Raw genomic sequence first — 17,448 nt, 5'->3', positions numbered from 1 at the left:
TGGAAGCAAGAGGAAAATTAAACCCCATATCCTTTTCAATCCAGTTTTAAATCTCCTTTCCGCCTTTAGCTGTCTCCAGTAAGGAAATGGGGCTAAACTTAAACTGTAGTGTTCCTGATGCTTGTAAACTCTTCAGATGGCATTATTTTGAGGCTCAGCAGCGTGTGACTGTTTTCCTCCCCAGGCAGCTGAGCCGCTGTGGCGGCCGCCAGCACCATCTGTTGGCATGCGGGAGGCTCTTGGGCTGCACTTCTGCACGCTCCTCCTGCCAGGAGAGGGGACTGGGGAGGAAAGTCTTCCCTCCATGGAGCAGAAACCATGCCCTGTCATTACAATAAATCAGATAGTTAACATTTTTCAGAAAGGTTTTTCGCCTTAGTGAAAGCTTTTGCTAGTCTAAGGCCACAGCCTTTCTGGCTGAGCTACAGAACTTTGGGGGTTTTTATTTTTGAAAAGGAACAGCCATATATGCTGAAATTGTGTAACGTTTAGATGAAAGAACACAGCACCTAGCTATTTTGCAGGCTTGGCAGCAGCAGCCACTTTCTCATCAATAGTCAGAGATCTTAAGGGTTTGAGATCCCCTCCTTGGAGCACAGAGGCCACACAGTGCCACTATTTTCTTACAGCGAACAAAGTTAGTTGGTTTTGAGATGTTTTACAACATAAAGCTTGCAAAATAGGAAGTCTCATAATTATTGCCAAACAGAGGAACTGAGGTGCCACAAGTTTAAAATACTTAATTTTACTTTAAATGTGTCTTCTAAAAAGAGCTTTGCAGGCGTGGGAGGGAGCGTACAGCCCTCCTTTCTCTCCCCGAAGAACCAAGACTGAAGGGATGATCTCTGCTGACTTTGTTAGATTGTTTCTGCAATCCTTGATCTTTGTCGACTGTAGAACTGCTGTTGGTTTAACACCCTGAGCGTGTACCTGGACAAAAACTATGTTGAACATTTTGCTTTCAGGTTTTTACCTGCTTTACTGACTGCAGTCCTGACTAACCACTTGGCCTGGGTCCCTACCGTCATGCCGAATGGCCAGCCACCTATAAGAATCTTCCTGGAGAAGCATTCTTCCCAGAGTGTGGACATGCTGGCCAAAACTCATCCATACAACCCACTGTGGGCGCAGCTTGGTATGTGGCAAACATCTGTAAACCATCCAACAGCTTTACATCAATGGGTATGCGCGCGGTGGTTTTTATGGATGCTTGTTACTTCCCCCCCAAGTGAAATTATTTTTTTTTAATTCAAAATGAGACAAAAGTGTGTATTGCAAGCTTAGAGGTGGTTACTGTATTTTTTTTATGATGTGCTGTAATTTCTTAAGGCATTATCAATTATAAAATGGCAGTCAAAAAGTAAAGCCCTATTAGTCATCTGTGGCAGGTCTCTTAAGGTCGCCTGCCGTGGTGATGATGGAGGATTCCAGTCCTCCTCTGGTCCTCCCTCTATTAGGAAAATAATTTTTTTTGGGGGGGGATGCTGCTATCAATAAGCCTGATTCTGGAAAAAGCAAATCGAGTAAATCCATCTTTTGATAAGAAATGAACATGCTCTCAATGCAAGAGTGACGCAGTACAGGAAATCCAGACTAGGTGACCCCCTGGGTAAGGTCTCAAAGTCTCATTGATTGAGTAGCTAGTCATACTGTCTTCTGATTGCTGAGTAGAGAAGAGGAGATGAACTTCCTACTCTCTGGTCAGCTTGTCCTGCTCTGCACACAAACTCTCATGAATTTGGTTAGGAAGGGAAAGTTTTGTGAGGCTGCCTATTCTGGTATAGGCAGGGATGGCCAGGGAGTTGGCAGGAAGACTTGATTTCAGAGGTCATGGGACTCAGGGATCCATGGTGGTTAGGTTGGCCTGCAGGGCCTCTTGGATCCCTTTTTCCCCCCATCCCAGCATTTGGGCAGTGCCCTAATATCTCCAGAACAACACATGCACAGGCACTTCCCCAGGTGAATCTGGAGTACAGTCAAAACAACCCATCCAACCCATAGTAGAGCTCAATGGGAGCGAAAAGAAGGTTGGCTTCAGCTATGCACCCGCCACTGTCACTTTTTGCCCTCGGTCTTGGCAGAGGTTTGTTTCTCCTTACAGCTTTCTCTTGGTGGGTAAAAGTTCAGCCTGGTTTCCAGACTATCCAGGGTAATTCAGAGCAGATGCCTCCTCTCTTCCATGGCTATATAAGGAACCCAGGAGATGAGCCTCCAAAGCTAGGGACTGAAGTTAGGTGGTGTGAATACTCCCTAATATGTGAGATCAGATGTCTCCCTGACCAGCGTGTCACCTTACATACGATACCAACAGCATCTTTGGGATTCTCTGTATTGAAAACAAAATACTAGCATAGCTGTCCTCACTCTTCTGCTTTAGTATTTTTCTGTGGTAGAGCTGGCCTTTGAAAACTGGCCATGGCAATTGTCTGTTAGAAGAATAATTTGTTTTAAAGATGCAAAATGATTGTCTGTTTTGTTTCCTATTCTAGGTGACCTGTATGGGGCTATTGGATCACCTGTGAGATTAGCGAAAACAGTTGTGGTTGGCAAAAGGCATGACCTGGTACAGAGATTGCTTTATTTCCTTACTTACTTCATCAGATGCTCTGAACTTCAAGAGACGCATCTTCTAGAAAACGGGGAAGATGAAGCTATTGTCATGCCTGGAACTGTTATAACTACCACACTGGAGAAAGGAGAAGTAGAGGAATCTGAGTATGTGCTTGTCACAATGCACAAGAACAGGGGCAACTTGCTGCCAACGGAGTCTGAAGAAATGAGAACTCCTAACTGTAGCTGTAAATATTGCAAATGTCCGATTTCCCTTGCACAAAACATAGAAGGTGTTTCACAGCAAGAGAGAGAAGATGCACAAAACACTCCTAAGGTAGAGTTGGAATCTTCTTCAGATGAGAACAGAACTATCGTTCCTGATGATTGCCAGGAAGATGCTGTTGATGTTAAGCAACCGAGACCCTGCTTGGACACACAACTAGAGACCGTGGTGTGCACGGGGTCAGCTTCACCAGAAAAACGTGTAGGGATGGAATCTGGTTTGGAGCCAGCAGCAAACGCGTGGAGGAACGAAGACTCGCTGGAATCGGGCAACCAGGCGGTCAGTGTAACAAGGTCACCCGGTATTGCTGTGGAAAAGAAGCCGCCGGATAAGCTCTTCTGCGATGCGTTTCCTTGCAGCGCTGCTGAAGCTCAGACAAAGGTGACTTTCCTCATTGGAGATTCCATGTCACCCGATTCAGACATCGAACTGAGAAGTCAGGCAGTAGTGGAACAAATTGCTAGGCATCACAACCCACCAGCAACGGAGGAAGGAGTGTCTGCTGATCAGAACTGTGAAGCTAAACAAACTGTTGAGGACCAAAATAGAGACTGTGGGACAACTGAACCCTTTCCTCAAGTTGCTAGTGAGCATCAGAGCTGGAATCCAAACCAATACAACACCGAGAGCATGAGTCTGTTTGATGAATATTTTACTGATGACAGTTCAATTGAAACCCGGACTATTGATGATATTCCAGGGCAAGCTGCTACAGACCTTCTTGCTCACAACAGTAGTTTAGAGTTTTCTAAAAAGCTGTGTACAAAGACTAGCAAACCACCTAGTGAATTTTGTAAATTTATGGACTCTGCTCAACAAGAGACCTACAAAAACTGCTTTAATGAGCAGGACCAAAGAGAGAAAATCTCTATTCGTGTCCCCCATGGGGACAGGGAAAATGTAGAGAAAAAAGTCGCCCCGGGAATTGATTGGGACATTCCAAGAAATGAGAGTTCAGATAGTGCCCTGGGTGACAGCGAAAGTGAGGATACAGGTCATGATCTAACTAGACCAAGCAGTAACTATTATGGAGGAGAGCAAGAAGATTGGGCAGAAGAGTATGAGATTCCTTTCCCTGGGTGAGTACAACAGTAACAGAGCCTAAAAAAGATAGAGCCTCTTCCCATGTCACATGTGTGGAGGAATGTAGCCTAACTTGGCATCAGTGGTTGGAAAAGTGTCTCTTGAGCTTGCTGGTTGTAAAAGAATATAGAGAGATCAGTGATCTGGAAAAAAATATTAATTGTGCATTGCGATCTTGGCTCATATCCTTTTCTTCCACAATGGTCTGACTGCAAAAGCTGACTTTAAACTCTTTCTTTTTAAAAGTGCTTGAATGGAAGCTAGCAGAGATCTGACAAATGTGAGAATGCAACCTCTCTGTAAGCTGAATTTGGTGTTGACTATTGTACATCTCTTTGATACGCCTTTCTTACAGGTCAAAATTAGTTGAAGTGAACTCTGTCCAGCCCAGTATTGCCAATTTTGGAAGATCCTTGCTAGGTGGCTACTGTTCATCTTATGTCCCTGACTTTGTTTTGCAAGGAATAGGAAGCGATGAAAAGCTGCGGCACTGTTTGGTGTCAGATTTGTCTCATGCTGTGCAGGTAATTAAGCTATATTTGGTAAATGTATTTGTCACAGTAGGGAAAGGCAAATGTTTTTGAATGTACAAACCTGCTAGAAGTGGAAATATTTACTGTCGCAGCTCTCTTCAGGTTTCTCCAGTCCCAGGTCACCAACTTTTTTCTCCTCTCTCAGTTATGTATCTGAAAAACGTTATTTCACTGCAAATCTGGAGCACAAAAACTTAAGACTCCCGCTGAAGCCATCTGAGAGGCTTGTGCCCTTGAGAAGGTGGATCTCTGTGCTAAGCCGTTGAGAAATCATCTCCTGCAGACATGGCAGCCTGCTGATGGTTGCATGCCCACAGGATGGAATGATGTTGAACAAGACCAAAGGCTGAGGTTGCTGTGCATCTCTTCTTGGGCACGCAGTCCTGCTGCAGTGGCTGTGCAGAAGCTCCCTTTGCTCCCTCAGGACACCTCCCCTTCCCATGCACGTCTAACCAACGTGCTGCTGGTTGTGGGGCAGAGCGTGTTCTCTGTGGTGAAGCTGTCAGGAATGCTCAGTACTTTGGGGACATTAGTCCTCCTTTATGACTGTAGTCAAAGTGTCCGATAGTGCCAGTTTTGTCAAAATAGGAGAAACCAATATGAAGATAATTGTCCCAAGGGGATTCACGCTTCTCATGTGTGCTTGAAATCATCTCTTCTCCACAGAAGATTTTCCCTAGATGAACTGGGGCATGACTGGGAAGTGTGGTGTTTCCTACCGCTTTTATAGTCACTGGAGAGGAGCGGAAAGCAGGCTGTCGCTGAAAAGCGTGATTCTGCTCCCCTCTAGTTTATTCCCAAGGGAATGGGGAAAGACCAGCGCACAGACTGGTGAGCAGGCAGTCTGCTTCCCTGAGAGCTCCCCTGGGAGCCTCCGAAATGTCCCCTTCTTCCACATCTCCCCAGCTAACGACAGTCATCACATGGCACGGCTGCTCTTCCCACGGCCGCTCCCCATGTTGCTGTCACCTTTCCTTGTGCCCAGCCCTGCCGGGGCGGGGGAGTTTCGCTCCCAGCGCGGCTGTTCTAGGCGCTGTTTTAAGCCAAATGTTTAAGCCGTTTGTGAAGTGTAATTGAACTTCAGGCAACAGAGGCAGCAGTGTGAGGTAGCTGCTGCTATGAAACACGTATCTGAAATACAACCTAATAGCGGTGCACGTCCATCAGCAGGCTTCAATTGCAAAGTCAAAGATTTGAGAGGGTACGAAAGGACCGAGCAAGATTTTTATACGTTTATCTTCAAGTAAAATCATAACTGCACCCTAGCCCTGTGTGAGTTTCCTGTGGGACTCTGGGCAAGGAGATGCTTCCTAACAGTCCAGCCCAGAAAACGCATTGGGGAAGGGCAGTGGGGTACCGAATACTCCCTCTTTAAAACTTCCATGGCTTGAGAGAGGTGAAGTGCTGGTTGGAAGGAATGGAGGAGCTGGGCGCAGGCTTGGTTCCGCGCTCCCTCTGCTGGCCCTCCCGTAAGGAAACCAGTGACAACCGCAAAGAAACCGACCTCGTTAACACAGCTATGTTGAACAGCAAGTTGGATTTTTGGTACTGCCAGTGTTAGGGGTTTAAAATACACTTTAGATATGCCAGAACTCTTTATATCAGATATCAGAAGATAAAATTGTCAGCCAGGGACACGCTTTCAAGCCTGGAAGAAAATGTAAAATAGCGACTGTCCTTCCAAGACTGTGCCTTGCTTACAATAAAGCTCTGTTTTTAATAGATGGAATGCAATTCTTAGCACATGTTACTGTATTTTAGATGAAGCAGTGTTTGGGACTCTATCCCTGCTATCCAGGATGGTGACGTTTTGTGAAAAGACCTTTGTCATTTGTCATTCTCAGGGTTCTGCTGTTCTTTTTTTGTTTCTAGCATCCTGTTCTGGATGAACCGATTGCAGAAGCCGTCTGCATTATTGCGGACACAGACAAATGGACGGTGCAAGTGGCCAGTAGCCAGAGACGAATGATTGATAATAAGCTGGGAAAAGAAGTGTTAGTCTCGAGTCTTGTGTCCAACCTGCTTCATTCCACTCTTCAGCTTTACAAGCACAATTTATCTCCAAACTTTGTAAGTATGAATGACAATCGAGACGGTGGTGTTTTTAAAGCATCCTTTCAGTTGGTAGGTTAAAGGGGTTGTAAGGTTCTGCCTAGTTTCTTTGTCCGTAGCCACAATTTTAGTAGCCAGTGTGTCCCCTGATGTAGCTGTTTGAGCTGTCCGTTTAAACGCTGCTCTGTAATCAAGACAGCTGTCTCATTAATTCTGATTTAACATGAAATGAAAGGTGTCTGCTCAAAAGTAACAGTCTTGCCAATGAATATCTTACTAATTATTCACCTGGACACGGCCAGGGCAATAGACATATGGGGTCTGTGCTGATTTGCTCTGAGGCTGGGTGCGGTTTGGATGTAGCGCTGCCTTCTCCCTGACATGACTCCCTTTGCTTTCTAGTGTGTCATGCACCTGGAGGATCGGCTGCAGGAGCTCTATTTCAAAAGCAAGATGCTGTCCGAGTATCTCAAGGGCCAGATGAGAGTTCACGTCAAGGAGCTGGGCGTGGTGCTGGGGTATGATCTCAAACTTCCTCCGAGCAGCCCTGTCCGGGGTTTTCTGCTGCCGAACTCTCTGCCTGGGCTTGTTCTAAGCGCTGTGAAATGCATTCCTAAATGGGACTGGAACCGTAGCGTGGCATAAATCACCCATGGTCGCAGGCTTCTCCTTGGCCATTGCTTGATCCCGAGGATCCCCCAGCCTTTCCCTCTTCCCTCTGGGCAGGAAGCTCAGCACCACAGAACTTACCAGGCTCCTTCCTTAGTTCGTCAGTCATCACTGAACAATGTGGGGCACCTGACTCCTCCAGGTTGACTTCCCTTACATGGCAGAAAACACCCTCTGTGTCATGGAAGGCGCATAATGCCTCTCTGTGGGTGTGGGGCACAGCAGAGAAGCTATTTAGGGGGTGTTTATAGGAAGGCTCTGAATATTTTTTTATGCAGAGGAGTACAGGGTGAGCAGGAAGGCACATTGAGCACGTGTGGAGCTGGAGATGGGGCAGCAGCTGCAGCGGGATGAGCTGCAGGACGGTGCCAGGGCTTCCCTGGTAGCTGCAGAAGTAGTTTAGCCTAGTCCCCTGCTCTGGCATTTTGTCCCCCAACCGTTGCTCCCTTTACTTTGAGGGTAGGAAGGAATCTGCAGTTTTTCCTCCCTCCATCTGCTGTCTCACCAGTTTGTTGGCCCTGTGGAAAAAAACCAAAACCCAAAACCCAGGCAGGCAGGAGCTAAGGCAGCATTGGCAGTGCAGAGCTGTCGCTCGTCAGCGCGGGCGGGCGCGTCTGGAAGGGATGTTAGAAACAATCTGGTGGCTGGAGTGTGTAACCCAGCTGGTGGTGCTGTGCGAGGAGAGAAGCGCGATCGGCTTCAGTTTTACTTGAAGAATGTCCCGCTGCTCGGAGCTGTGTACACGCGCAGCACAAACACTGGGGCTGGAGCAGGCAATGTGACTAACACACGTGTTTGGCCCAGCTACGTTTCGGGTTAGGTTAAATATGACTCTTCTGCTTCCTTTTAGGATTGAATCCAGCGACCTCCCTTTACTGGCAGCTGTAGCAAGCACTCACTCTCCGTATGTTGCGCAGATACTACTTTAAAATGCCAGAGGCCATAGATGTTGACTTTTTTCCTCTCTGGAAACAAAGTGGAAGACAACTTGTTCTGGCTCCTTTCTCTTTGAAGCAACAAAACCAGACTGCTCGTTGAGCTGCAGCACCTCCATATATGACTGCCCGTTATGCACATAGTTGGAGGCTTTTCCTCTCCCACTTGGTCATTTATAAAAAAGGATAAAGAAAGGAAAAAAGAAAAATGAGTAAGCCCGAGATTTCAACCACAGAAAAGCAAAGATTTTAGCAAAAGCTGAAGATTGGCATTTTTTATTGGTTTCTGCCACAATGGCTAACTGTAATTTATATTGGAGAACGTGAGGAAGAACTGCTTTGAGAAATATATGATGCTATTGCCAATTATAGACTTAACAGGAGAATGCAGCAGCTGTCTTCAGACTGGCTTCTGCTGATTAGGATCTCGTTAAGATCTGTAACTCTCAAGCTGCAATGATTTGTAAACAACTTCTACTTTTTTCATGTCATAGTCAAATTCTGGACACTTCCCAGAGGAAGAACGGGGGGGGGGTGGGGGGTTTGTTTTGTTTTGTAAAAAGCTTATTAATGATGCTCAGCTCCAAAATTTATTTATGATCTTTCTCCTGGGGAGAGGGAATAGCAGGGGGGTACGGACAGGGAGGAGGGAGGAGGCGGCCAACAGACAAACTAGCGAGGGAGATTCTCTCTTTCTTGGCCAGATGTTGTAACCAGTATTAAATGTTTATAATGTTTAAATGTTGCTTTATACTAAGTGATGCTTTTCTTCCACAACGTAATCAAAATGTTAAAAAAAACAAATCTAAAGCAAATGCTGGCTGAAATTTCCCCACGGGCTCCCCAGAATGACATGACTATTACCTCTAACTTTTTTATGGTCTATAATGTTCTTGCAACATCCTATTCTTTTTACAGCAGTCAGTCAGCTATTGAAACAAGGAACTAGAAATAATTGTACCAAAGCATTGGGGAAAAACCGAATACACTATTACCCTTAATTGCTCAGGTAACTAATTGATATATTTTTTAAAACCATTCTACAAAAAAATGAACATTGATTACACCATAGTGTAGTAATATCAAAATTATTTTTTGAGAAATAGACCCTTGATGCAGACAACTCTAATCCCTTTTCTACTCACTTGTGTAATTACCAGCAGGAAATGTTGTTTATTTTATTCTCAGCATTTCTCCTCTACTCAGCCATCACTGTTTTGTCATTGTATATACAATAGTTGTATGAATAGCTGATGGACCCAATCTGGTGTAAGTAATGTAAATATACAGTGGTAGGTGGATTGTGTTTTCAAAGGCTCTACTACCTCAGTTTAACTGGACACTTCATTATAGGCTTTTCTTTGCGTGTTTGTCCTGGCAGCCAATTAATGTTGCTGATTTTTAGGTTCTGTTTTCATCTGTTGCATTCAGTATATTGAAATTCGTGGATTATCCGCAGTAGGAGATACGTGTTCACTTGGTCGCTAAACTCTATAAACAGTTCTATAAATACGTCATTCTGTAATAATCTTTTCAATAGTATAGCACGCCTGCTATTGTTTTTTGCAGAGTTATTTTAAATACAAATCTATTTTAACCATTTGATAAACTTGAAAACAATAGGAGAGATCCCTGCCCCACAACTGTCGACAAAACTCTCCTCCCTTCCTTCGCTGGGGCCAGGTTTTCACCCGGAGTGGTTTTTCAGTAATATTTAAAATCTGTAACTTCTAAGACTGCGTTCGAGGGAAGAGCGACATGGCAAACCCACACCCCTTCCCGCGTGGGACTGAGTCTACGGTAGTAAGTAAACCAACCGTGAATAGAGGCAGTGTCATTTGAAACTCTTCTGTATATAAAATTGAATGCTGACTGCTGCGAGGAAGAAACTTGGGTTTAAGATCCGATCTAAGGATACGTTTCTCCCCTATTCTTCAAATGTCCTTTCTTCACTGCACAATTATATTCATCTGGCTTTCGGAATGAGCACAAAACATAGGGGCCCAGTTGCGTAAACACATTTTTAATGAAATATAGGATTGAGCTCAGAATATGACTTTTTAACTCTTTGCTACGATACGTTATATAGCCAATAGTTACAATTCTGAACGTTGTACATAGATTTGCAGTTGTACCCTGAGGATGTTTGTGCCACCAGGTGCTGTGGCGTTGCAGTCCCGGCTGAGGAACGCCGAGGACGCATCCTGCCCTTGCTTCCGCGGAGGCTCTGTTCTGTCTGCGGAGCCGTCCACGGCACCGTCACCTCGACACCTCCCAGGACTGCGCTCTTAATGCGTCCGTACAGGAAAATACCATCTTGTCCTCCACTTACTCATGATTAGGGAATTGTTGGTATCGTTCTGAAACGGATTTCACCTTCAGGAAAGGCCCTTGCACAGCTTGAAATTAGTATTAACTTCAGAAGGTGAGCACGGCGGCGGTTCAGTGGCATCCTTCTCTGCTGTCTTCTGCCCAACGCAACCCCTTCACGTCGTCGTAACGATGTGTTTGGGCAATCCCGGACGAAGCAGCCACAGATGCAGCTTCTTCCTCACGTGCCCGCCGGTGCTGGTCCCTACAGAGCTCCCGGGTCCGAGCAGCGGCTCTCGGCGCGGCAGCACCCTCCTGAGCAGTATTGTGGTCAAAACCCAACCAAAACCCTCGTGTGATGGGAAGTCACTCTGTAAGTTAACTTTTAGGGTACGTGAACAATGTGGTACGTATGTCTGTTTGTTAAATAATACAAAAAGGGATCTTTTACAGAACTATAGCATCGACTTTTAAAAAGTATATTGCGATTGTTTTATGTGAATGGAAAACTAATGTTTGATTTCTTTTTTCCACTATTACCAATCTTCATTAACATGTCTTAATTTTCTGGTTGAAAACTACGTGTACTAGGCACACAAATTAGCAAATTTGTCTTCGTTGCGATTGGCGAACACTGGGCTGCTAAGAACAAAAAATATTTAAAAGAAAGGATTTTACACCTTGAGTATGTTTTCCCTATTAGTTATTATAAACGTTTTATGACAATTTTTTGCTTTCTCTAAATTATTTAGATGGTGGTACTTGTAAAATGCTGGGTAAAATGTACATACTTGTTATCTCTTCTGTTTTTGTATATATTTCCCAAGATGTGCACTTGTATTATAATAACCATTCCCAATTTTAGGGGAAATTTGTGCAATAAATACAGTATGTCAATTTACTTTTGGTACCTTTTGTGTCCCTTTGTCATACCTGTAGCATGAGAGCGTTGGCGAGTGTATAAACTAACCCTTGAGCTTGACATCTGTCCGTCTCCTACCAGACATCCCTTTTGGGGCACGCCTCCCAGTACTCGGAGGTGCCACAGCCATTTAATTTGGGGTCTCTTAAGGAATTAGTCATTTCAAACAGGAATTTGTGTTTGCGCTTGCTGTCTCGTCAGTTGTGGCGTCCTTGGCCCCGCACAAGCAGTGGTAAGGCCGGGGGGGTGATCCTGAGCGTCCGTGCTGCTGCCTGACTCTGCACGAGGAGAAGCAGCGTATCCGTGAAGCCGTGGTCCGTGCGCTGGGCTGTACGTCCCTTCCCAGATTTACCTGCGGAGCCGCTTGTCGCCAGTCAAGTGTTGGTAATTCCTCTCCTAAACGTTCCTGTATTTGTGCCCGTCTGCCCTGTTCCAATCCCTTTTCTGGGCTGCTGCACAGGAATTAAGGTTATTGAAAAGTCCTCGTAAGGTTTTATTAATGGTAATAAAATTACGATAATGGTGCTGTTAAGAAAAGTGAAGTAGTAATTGTACAAAAGGAAACAGAATTAACTTGCGAAGAAGTCGCAGAGTGTACGTGCAACGGCTCGTAGAGTGTTCAGATTAATACAGGTCCCAAATTCCTGAAAAGGGAATAAATAATCCACAAAGGATGGAGACCTTTCCCTGAAGTAGCTGCATCCCCTGTTTTTGATAAGCTTGCTCATGGCTTTCTTTCCTGGCACACACCTTCCCCGGTGCCCTCACCCTGCGTGAGGTCTGGGACGGGGACGAGCTGGGGCAGGAGCAGAGGTTGGTGGCCCCGGGCCCTGTCCTGCTGGGCAGGAGCTCCGCGGACCCGACGGGCGGCACAGTGAGACGGGATGGGGGGCTGGAGCTTTCCAGGGTTTCCACTCGCACCTGCCACGTGCCCTCTCGTAAAAAGATACGTGCTACCCAAGGTTGGGTTGGGGTTTTTTCACCTCGAGGAGGAGTGAAGCCGTAGCAGCACTCGCGGGTGTCTAAACTGGTCCTGTAACACCACGTGAGCTTTCCCTACGAGCAGGGAAAGAAGGAAGCGCTCAGAGTGCGTGTCCAGAGTAGCACGATAGCAAATAACTCAATGCTCCGTGTGGGTGGGGCAATGTAAAAGTGATCGAAAGAAAATTAATTGCCTTTTAATAATTGTAACAGGGGGTTTATTGGCTGGCCTGGTGTTCCTCTGCCGTGACGGATTCAGAAGGCAGAGGCTGCGATCCCACAGCAGCGCTGGAGGGGTGCAGCAGGCAGCACCCAGCCCGGGCTCCAGCAGCGTCTGCCGCAGGAGATGCTCAGCCTCAGCTGAGCCGCAGGGGAGGCAGGAGGCTCCGCTCTGGGGTCCTGGTGACGCACGCTTGTGTGTCCTGGTGATGCAGGCTTATGCACTGCTGCTGTGTTAGCAGTAAATTCAACAGTATAATCACTGCGGCATCCAGAAAACGCTGACGTTAATGCCCAGAATTGATTTCCTTTTTAACTTTTCAGCTAGATCGGGGTATAGCACTTGCTAGCCAGTATTTTGTACATATTGCTACTCCTTTTCTGTAATTCCCTTAATTTCCCTGAAACAAAAGGGAAAGCTAATTCCTTTTTGTCTAGGCAAAGGCAGGCAAGCAAGCCAGAGGCATCCAAGTCCCACAGCGTCTTTCATCCCCTGCGTGACTCCCAGGGGGTCTGCAGAAGAGGAGATTATTTTCTGTGCGGCTTAGTGCCACCAACAGAAAAACTGTTTTAAATATATTTCCTCCAGGTTTCAGCTGCAGCGTGCCGGTTCTGTCGGCGTCACTGCAGGCCATGCAGCTCAGCACCACAGTACGGCGGCGTGAGGTCCTGCCCCGACACGGAGCTTCCCACGGAGCTGTGGATCCCCACGGGAACAGACTGAGGAGCCGGCACGAGGGGTCGTGCGTGGGAGAGGTGCTGTGGCTCTCCTCCCCGCAAGGGCCCGCTGCCACCGGCTTTCCCTGCGAGGCTGGACACGTTACGTGGCCTCTGGAAACAAACAGCTTCGTGCGAGCCATCACCTGCTCGGGTCTTGTGCGGGTCCTCTGCTCTCGTGGAGCCTGTCCCCTCCTAGGAAGCCTAGTAGCAGGAGGAAGCACGTTACTCCCATGTCTTTGTTTATTTTCATTACCAAAAATATTTGTACAGCGGCAGAATTTGATTTCTAAACCTCTGCCTGCTCCAGCTGTTTGTTCCCAGCTGGAGCCGAAGACATCTGCTCCGGGGGCGGGAAGGCACCGCCTGAGCTCCCGCTGTCAGCTGTGCCCCGGAGAGCCAGCCGCAACGGGGCACGGAGAGCTCTTAATGCCAATCCCTGCTAATTACTGCACAGTAGAAGAAGGTGTAGAAGACAGATGACAGTAAGTAGCTGGTCCTGTGGTTTGAGACGTTAGTGCTGAAGGAAACGCTACCTGAGGAACATCGCAGCACCTCCCGCACTGCCGGCGGAGGGGGGCCCTGTGCGGAGATCGTATCTCCTGCGTGAGCTCGGAGCCACAGCACGGTGACGCGGGCTCCTTCCCCGAGCTGTGGCACTGATGTTCGTCAGCGTAACGCCAGCGCGTGGTCACTTCCCCTGCCCGGTGCCGGTTGCTCAGAGCCGCAGCGGGTTTGAGCAATGCCCATCGCGGCCGCTCTGCGGGCAGGGCAGCTCGTGGGCAGGTCGGCCCCATGGGAGTCCCACGGTCCCGGCTGCGGTGGGCGCGGGGCTGAATAACCGACCCCGGTGGTTCGTGGGCGAGCTCGGCCGTGTGGCTGCTTCACGCGGGGGCTGGGGCGCTCCGGCCGTGCCGCAGACGCTCGCTGCTGCTCCAAGGCCAGAGTTCTACCTGAGCTCTGCGCTGGAGCCTTGCAGCACGACCTGCCCAGCCGTTGGGGTGCTCGAACCACCCAGGGCGAGGAACCGCGGCGACTCCTGGGCAGAGCTGGGAAGCGTGGCGTGGCTCCGCTGCCGTTTGGCACCGATGAGGCAGCCTGGACCCGCCGGCAGGTCCTTATCGCAGCATCCCAAGGGAAGTCTTTGGGCCGTGGGTCGGTCCCGGATTTCCAAGCGGCACAGCAGATAAGCGGATGCCTGTCTCTTGTGACGCAGCTGCTCTGCCCGCGCCCCATCCCCAGCCAGGCCCGGTCTGGGTGCTGGTGGGGGTCCGGGGTGATCCCCCCCTCGCTCTCCAAACACCTTCGGACTCACTGTTTGCTGTCGTTTTCCTTAAGGACCTGCAACCCGGCTCCTTTGGTGATGGTTTCCCTGTACATGCGTCTTCTCAGAAATGAAGTTACAGACCAAGAGAAAGCCTCTGACTTTTATTATCTTGGGGTGGGGGTGGCAGGAGGGAAATGTCCTGCCCTGGCTCATCTTTTCCCATTGCAAAATCAGAACCTTGCGTGAACGAGAGGGAGCCGCTTCCTCCGACGCAGCTCACGGCTCACGTGCCGGGGAGCCCAGGACCGGGGGAGCCCCGCGCTGCCGCAGACGCCCAGGGCCGTCCCTGGGCCCGCCTGGTTTTAGCCCATAAAGACATTGTTCAATGTTGGTATTTTTCTGTTTCAAGATTTCATCTATCCTGCGCTTTCTAAACCGCTGAGAGAGAGGAACTTCGTCTGACCACTGCGCCTTTGGCTGCTCTTGCTGCCCAGTTTCTAACCGCCGTAACCAGAGCGTCTGTTTAATCTGGAATTTGCTTTTTCTTCTTCGTTAACTCCTTAGCGTGAGTTTCAGCGCTTCTGGTGGGACAGACCCAGCTTTTTTTTTTAAGGAAAACCGCTGCGAAGGAGCGGGGAGCTGCGGCGACGTCCCGCGGGGCTCCGCTGTGTTGGGTAATTGCGATCAGTGAGATGCAGGGCTGCTCCCGTCGTTATTTCCTTCTCGAGTGGGACGGGCTGCAGCCGCAGCTCTGGGACACACGTATGCCTCGCTCGTGGCATCGCTGGGGCCGGGCGGGAGAGCTGAAGGTGGAGTTTGTCCCAGCTGTTAATGGAAAACAAATGTTTTCCGTCAGTGGCACAGAAGATGAAACCGGTGTTTCTCATGGAAGCGCACGTCGTCGGACTGAGAAAGACGAGTGAGAGCATTTCCTTGAGACCTGAGCATCTTATTTCCTAAAGGCGTATTTGTTTAGTTTCCTTGGCTAATAGAATGAATTTCTAGAACGTTTCCACTGATGTCACCAATAGAAAAGTGGTTTAGAAGCGGCCCGGAGCCAGCACAGAAAGCAGCGGTGAGAGCGCACGGAGCCCGTGCAGGGGTGATGCCGGCGAGACCTGGTCGGCTCCCGGCGCCGATACCGGAGCACCGGCGGGACCTCTCCGCCGCAGACACCCCCCTTCAAAGGCTCTGCCGTGGGGGTTGCGAAGGGTCGTTACGCTACAAAGGCGTTTATAAACGGTGGCTTTTGGGAAGAGGGTACAAATGGGTTTGTGCGCTTGATTTTCCTGCCAGAGATGCTTTTCACTTTGGAGAACTTCGATGCATTTGAAAAGATGACATTCAGCAATTCTTCTATAATTACTTCGAAATTACAGCCACGAGCAATTATATTTTTCAATAGCTTATTGAGTGCACTGAATCCTAAGAAATTAACTACCAAATTTTCAAGGAGTAGATTTATTAATAGCAGCTGTAACTAGAAATCTTATCTAATTTTGATCACTACTGAAAAAGCAGAAAGAATAAGGGCTCCTGTTTGCACGTATTAACAATACGACTGATAAAATTTGCGGGAGACATTCTCGGCGAACAAGATAATTACAGCTGTGTTGCTTGTGCTGCAATAATTAATGATCGTGCGCTTTATTCTCCAAGCTTGTTTTTCTTGTACAGCTCCAACAGTTTAAATAAAGGTCTTGATCTCTGTCATTTCACATGACATTGTTCTGAAGCTGCTCAGGCTGTAAGAGCCATCAGCCTGGAGGCAAATTTATTTTTCAAAATACAGTTTAAATCTGCGAATCATTTCTTAAATTATAGGTTAGTGAAAAGCAGGCCCTTCCCATGGAAACGGATACAGAATTTTAAGAACTGTAGGCTTGAACCGATGTAGTATTAAAACCGAGGGCCCTGTCCTGGGCTGGTGAGAACCCCCGCTGCTCCTGGCAGCCTCTCGCAGCCATGAATTCAGACTCCCGTTTTTAGGGTGAAAATAATCCTTAACCGCGGTTTCGGCCAGGGCAAGTCGTCGGTCTCAGAAATACGGGGTGAATTCCCTCTTTTTCAGAACGCGTACAACGGGGGCAGTTTTAGAGGAAATGTCTGCCAGCAGCAGTGTCTGTCCTCTGCCTTCATCGCTCACATTCAAAGCATGAGAGCTGATTAAGCATTTCTAATTAATTTGCGCTATTTCCTGTTCAGACTGTCGACTAAAGAGGCAGCTGAGCATCCTCGCTGGAGCACGTGGCGGTCGCGCTGAATCCTTTGGCCAACAGGAGCGTAACCCCCGCCTTGCCCACGGTGTTACCGGCAGTTCCAGCTGCTGGGCCACCCCGGCCGGGGGCTGTGCACCACGCCGTCCCGTTTGTGGGGTCTCTGGCACCCGTCTCCACTCACCGTCTGCCCGTGCCGGCGGCTGGCCAGACCCCAGGAGATGCCTGTGCAGCTGCTGGTGATTCCCATCCTGGGCACAGGCTTCTGCCGCGCTCTGCTCTCCTAGTTTCCTACTGTAACGCTCTTCCTGCTGGCTTTGGCTGCAGATTCTTTACCGTGTGTGCGCGCATCCTTCTTTCAGACCGCACCTGGAAAAAACTCTGCGGCGGTTCCTGCTACCTCGAGGTCTCCTTAACTGCATGGCTGCAAAATGTTTCCACTTCTCTTGGTACCTTCTTTTAAAAGTGCAGCACAGTTGTCATATCTCCTGGAGACGGGCTCAACTAGCAGTTCACGAAATAGCAACTGCTACGGCAATTGTTTATATAAAAGAAAGCACTTCTGCTGCAAAGGCACTTCTGCCTTGGGTAAAGACAGCAACGAAACCCAACCGTTTAAATGCAATGCAGACTTCTAGGGAAAGAATCTGCCCACTGGCCAAAGCTCTCAGAAAAATATTTGTCACTAAAACAGTTTGAAAAGTTCAG

The 17,448-nt window shown here is 48.1% G+C and overlaps 1 protein-coding gene across 4 annotated transcripts in view; it reads left to right on the top strand.

Moving 5' to 3' along the window:
- Positions 1 to 11,319, top strand: part of FNIP1 (folliculin interacting protein 1) — a 70,273-nt gene extending 58,954 nt beyond the window's left edge. For all 4 annotated transcript variants that reach the window (XM_075766812.1, XM_075766813.1, XM_075766814.1 and 1 more), the window contains 6 exons: positions 966 to 1,135; positions 2,490 to 3,915; positions 4,275 to 4,443; positions 6,325 to 6,522; positions 6,907 to 7,022; positions 8,024 to 11,319. In XM_075766812.1, coding sequence (XP_075622927.1) covers positions 966 to 1,135; positions 2,490 to 3,915; positions 4,275 to 4,443; positions 6,325 to 6,522; positions 6,907 to 7,022; positions 8,024 to 8,102 — 2,158 coding nt within the window. In that variant the 3' untranslated portion in view covers positions 8,103 to 11,319. The remainder of the gene's footprint in view (positions 1 to 965; positions 1,136 to 2,489; positions 3,916 to 4,274; positions 4,444 to 6,324; positions 6,523 to 6,906; positions 7,023 to 8,023) is intronic.
- Positions 11,320 to 17,448: the final 6,129 nt, after the last annotated feature.

Source organism: Balearica regulorum, chromosome 14 (genome assembly GCF_011004875.1).
Source record: "Balearica regulorum gibbericeps isolate bBalReg1 chromosome 14, bBalReg1.pri, whole genome shotgun sequence".
Taxonomy (NCBI): Eukaryota; Metazoa; Chordata; class Aves; order Gruiformes; family Gruidae; genus Balearica; species Balearica regulorum.
This window is presented reverse-complemented; position numbering and strand designations above follow the sequence as displayed.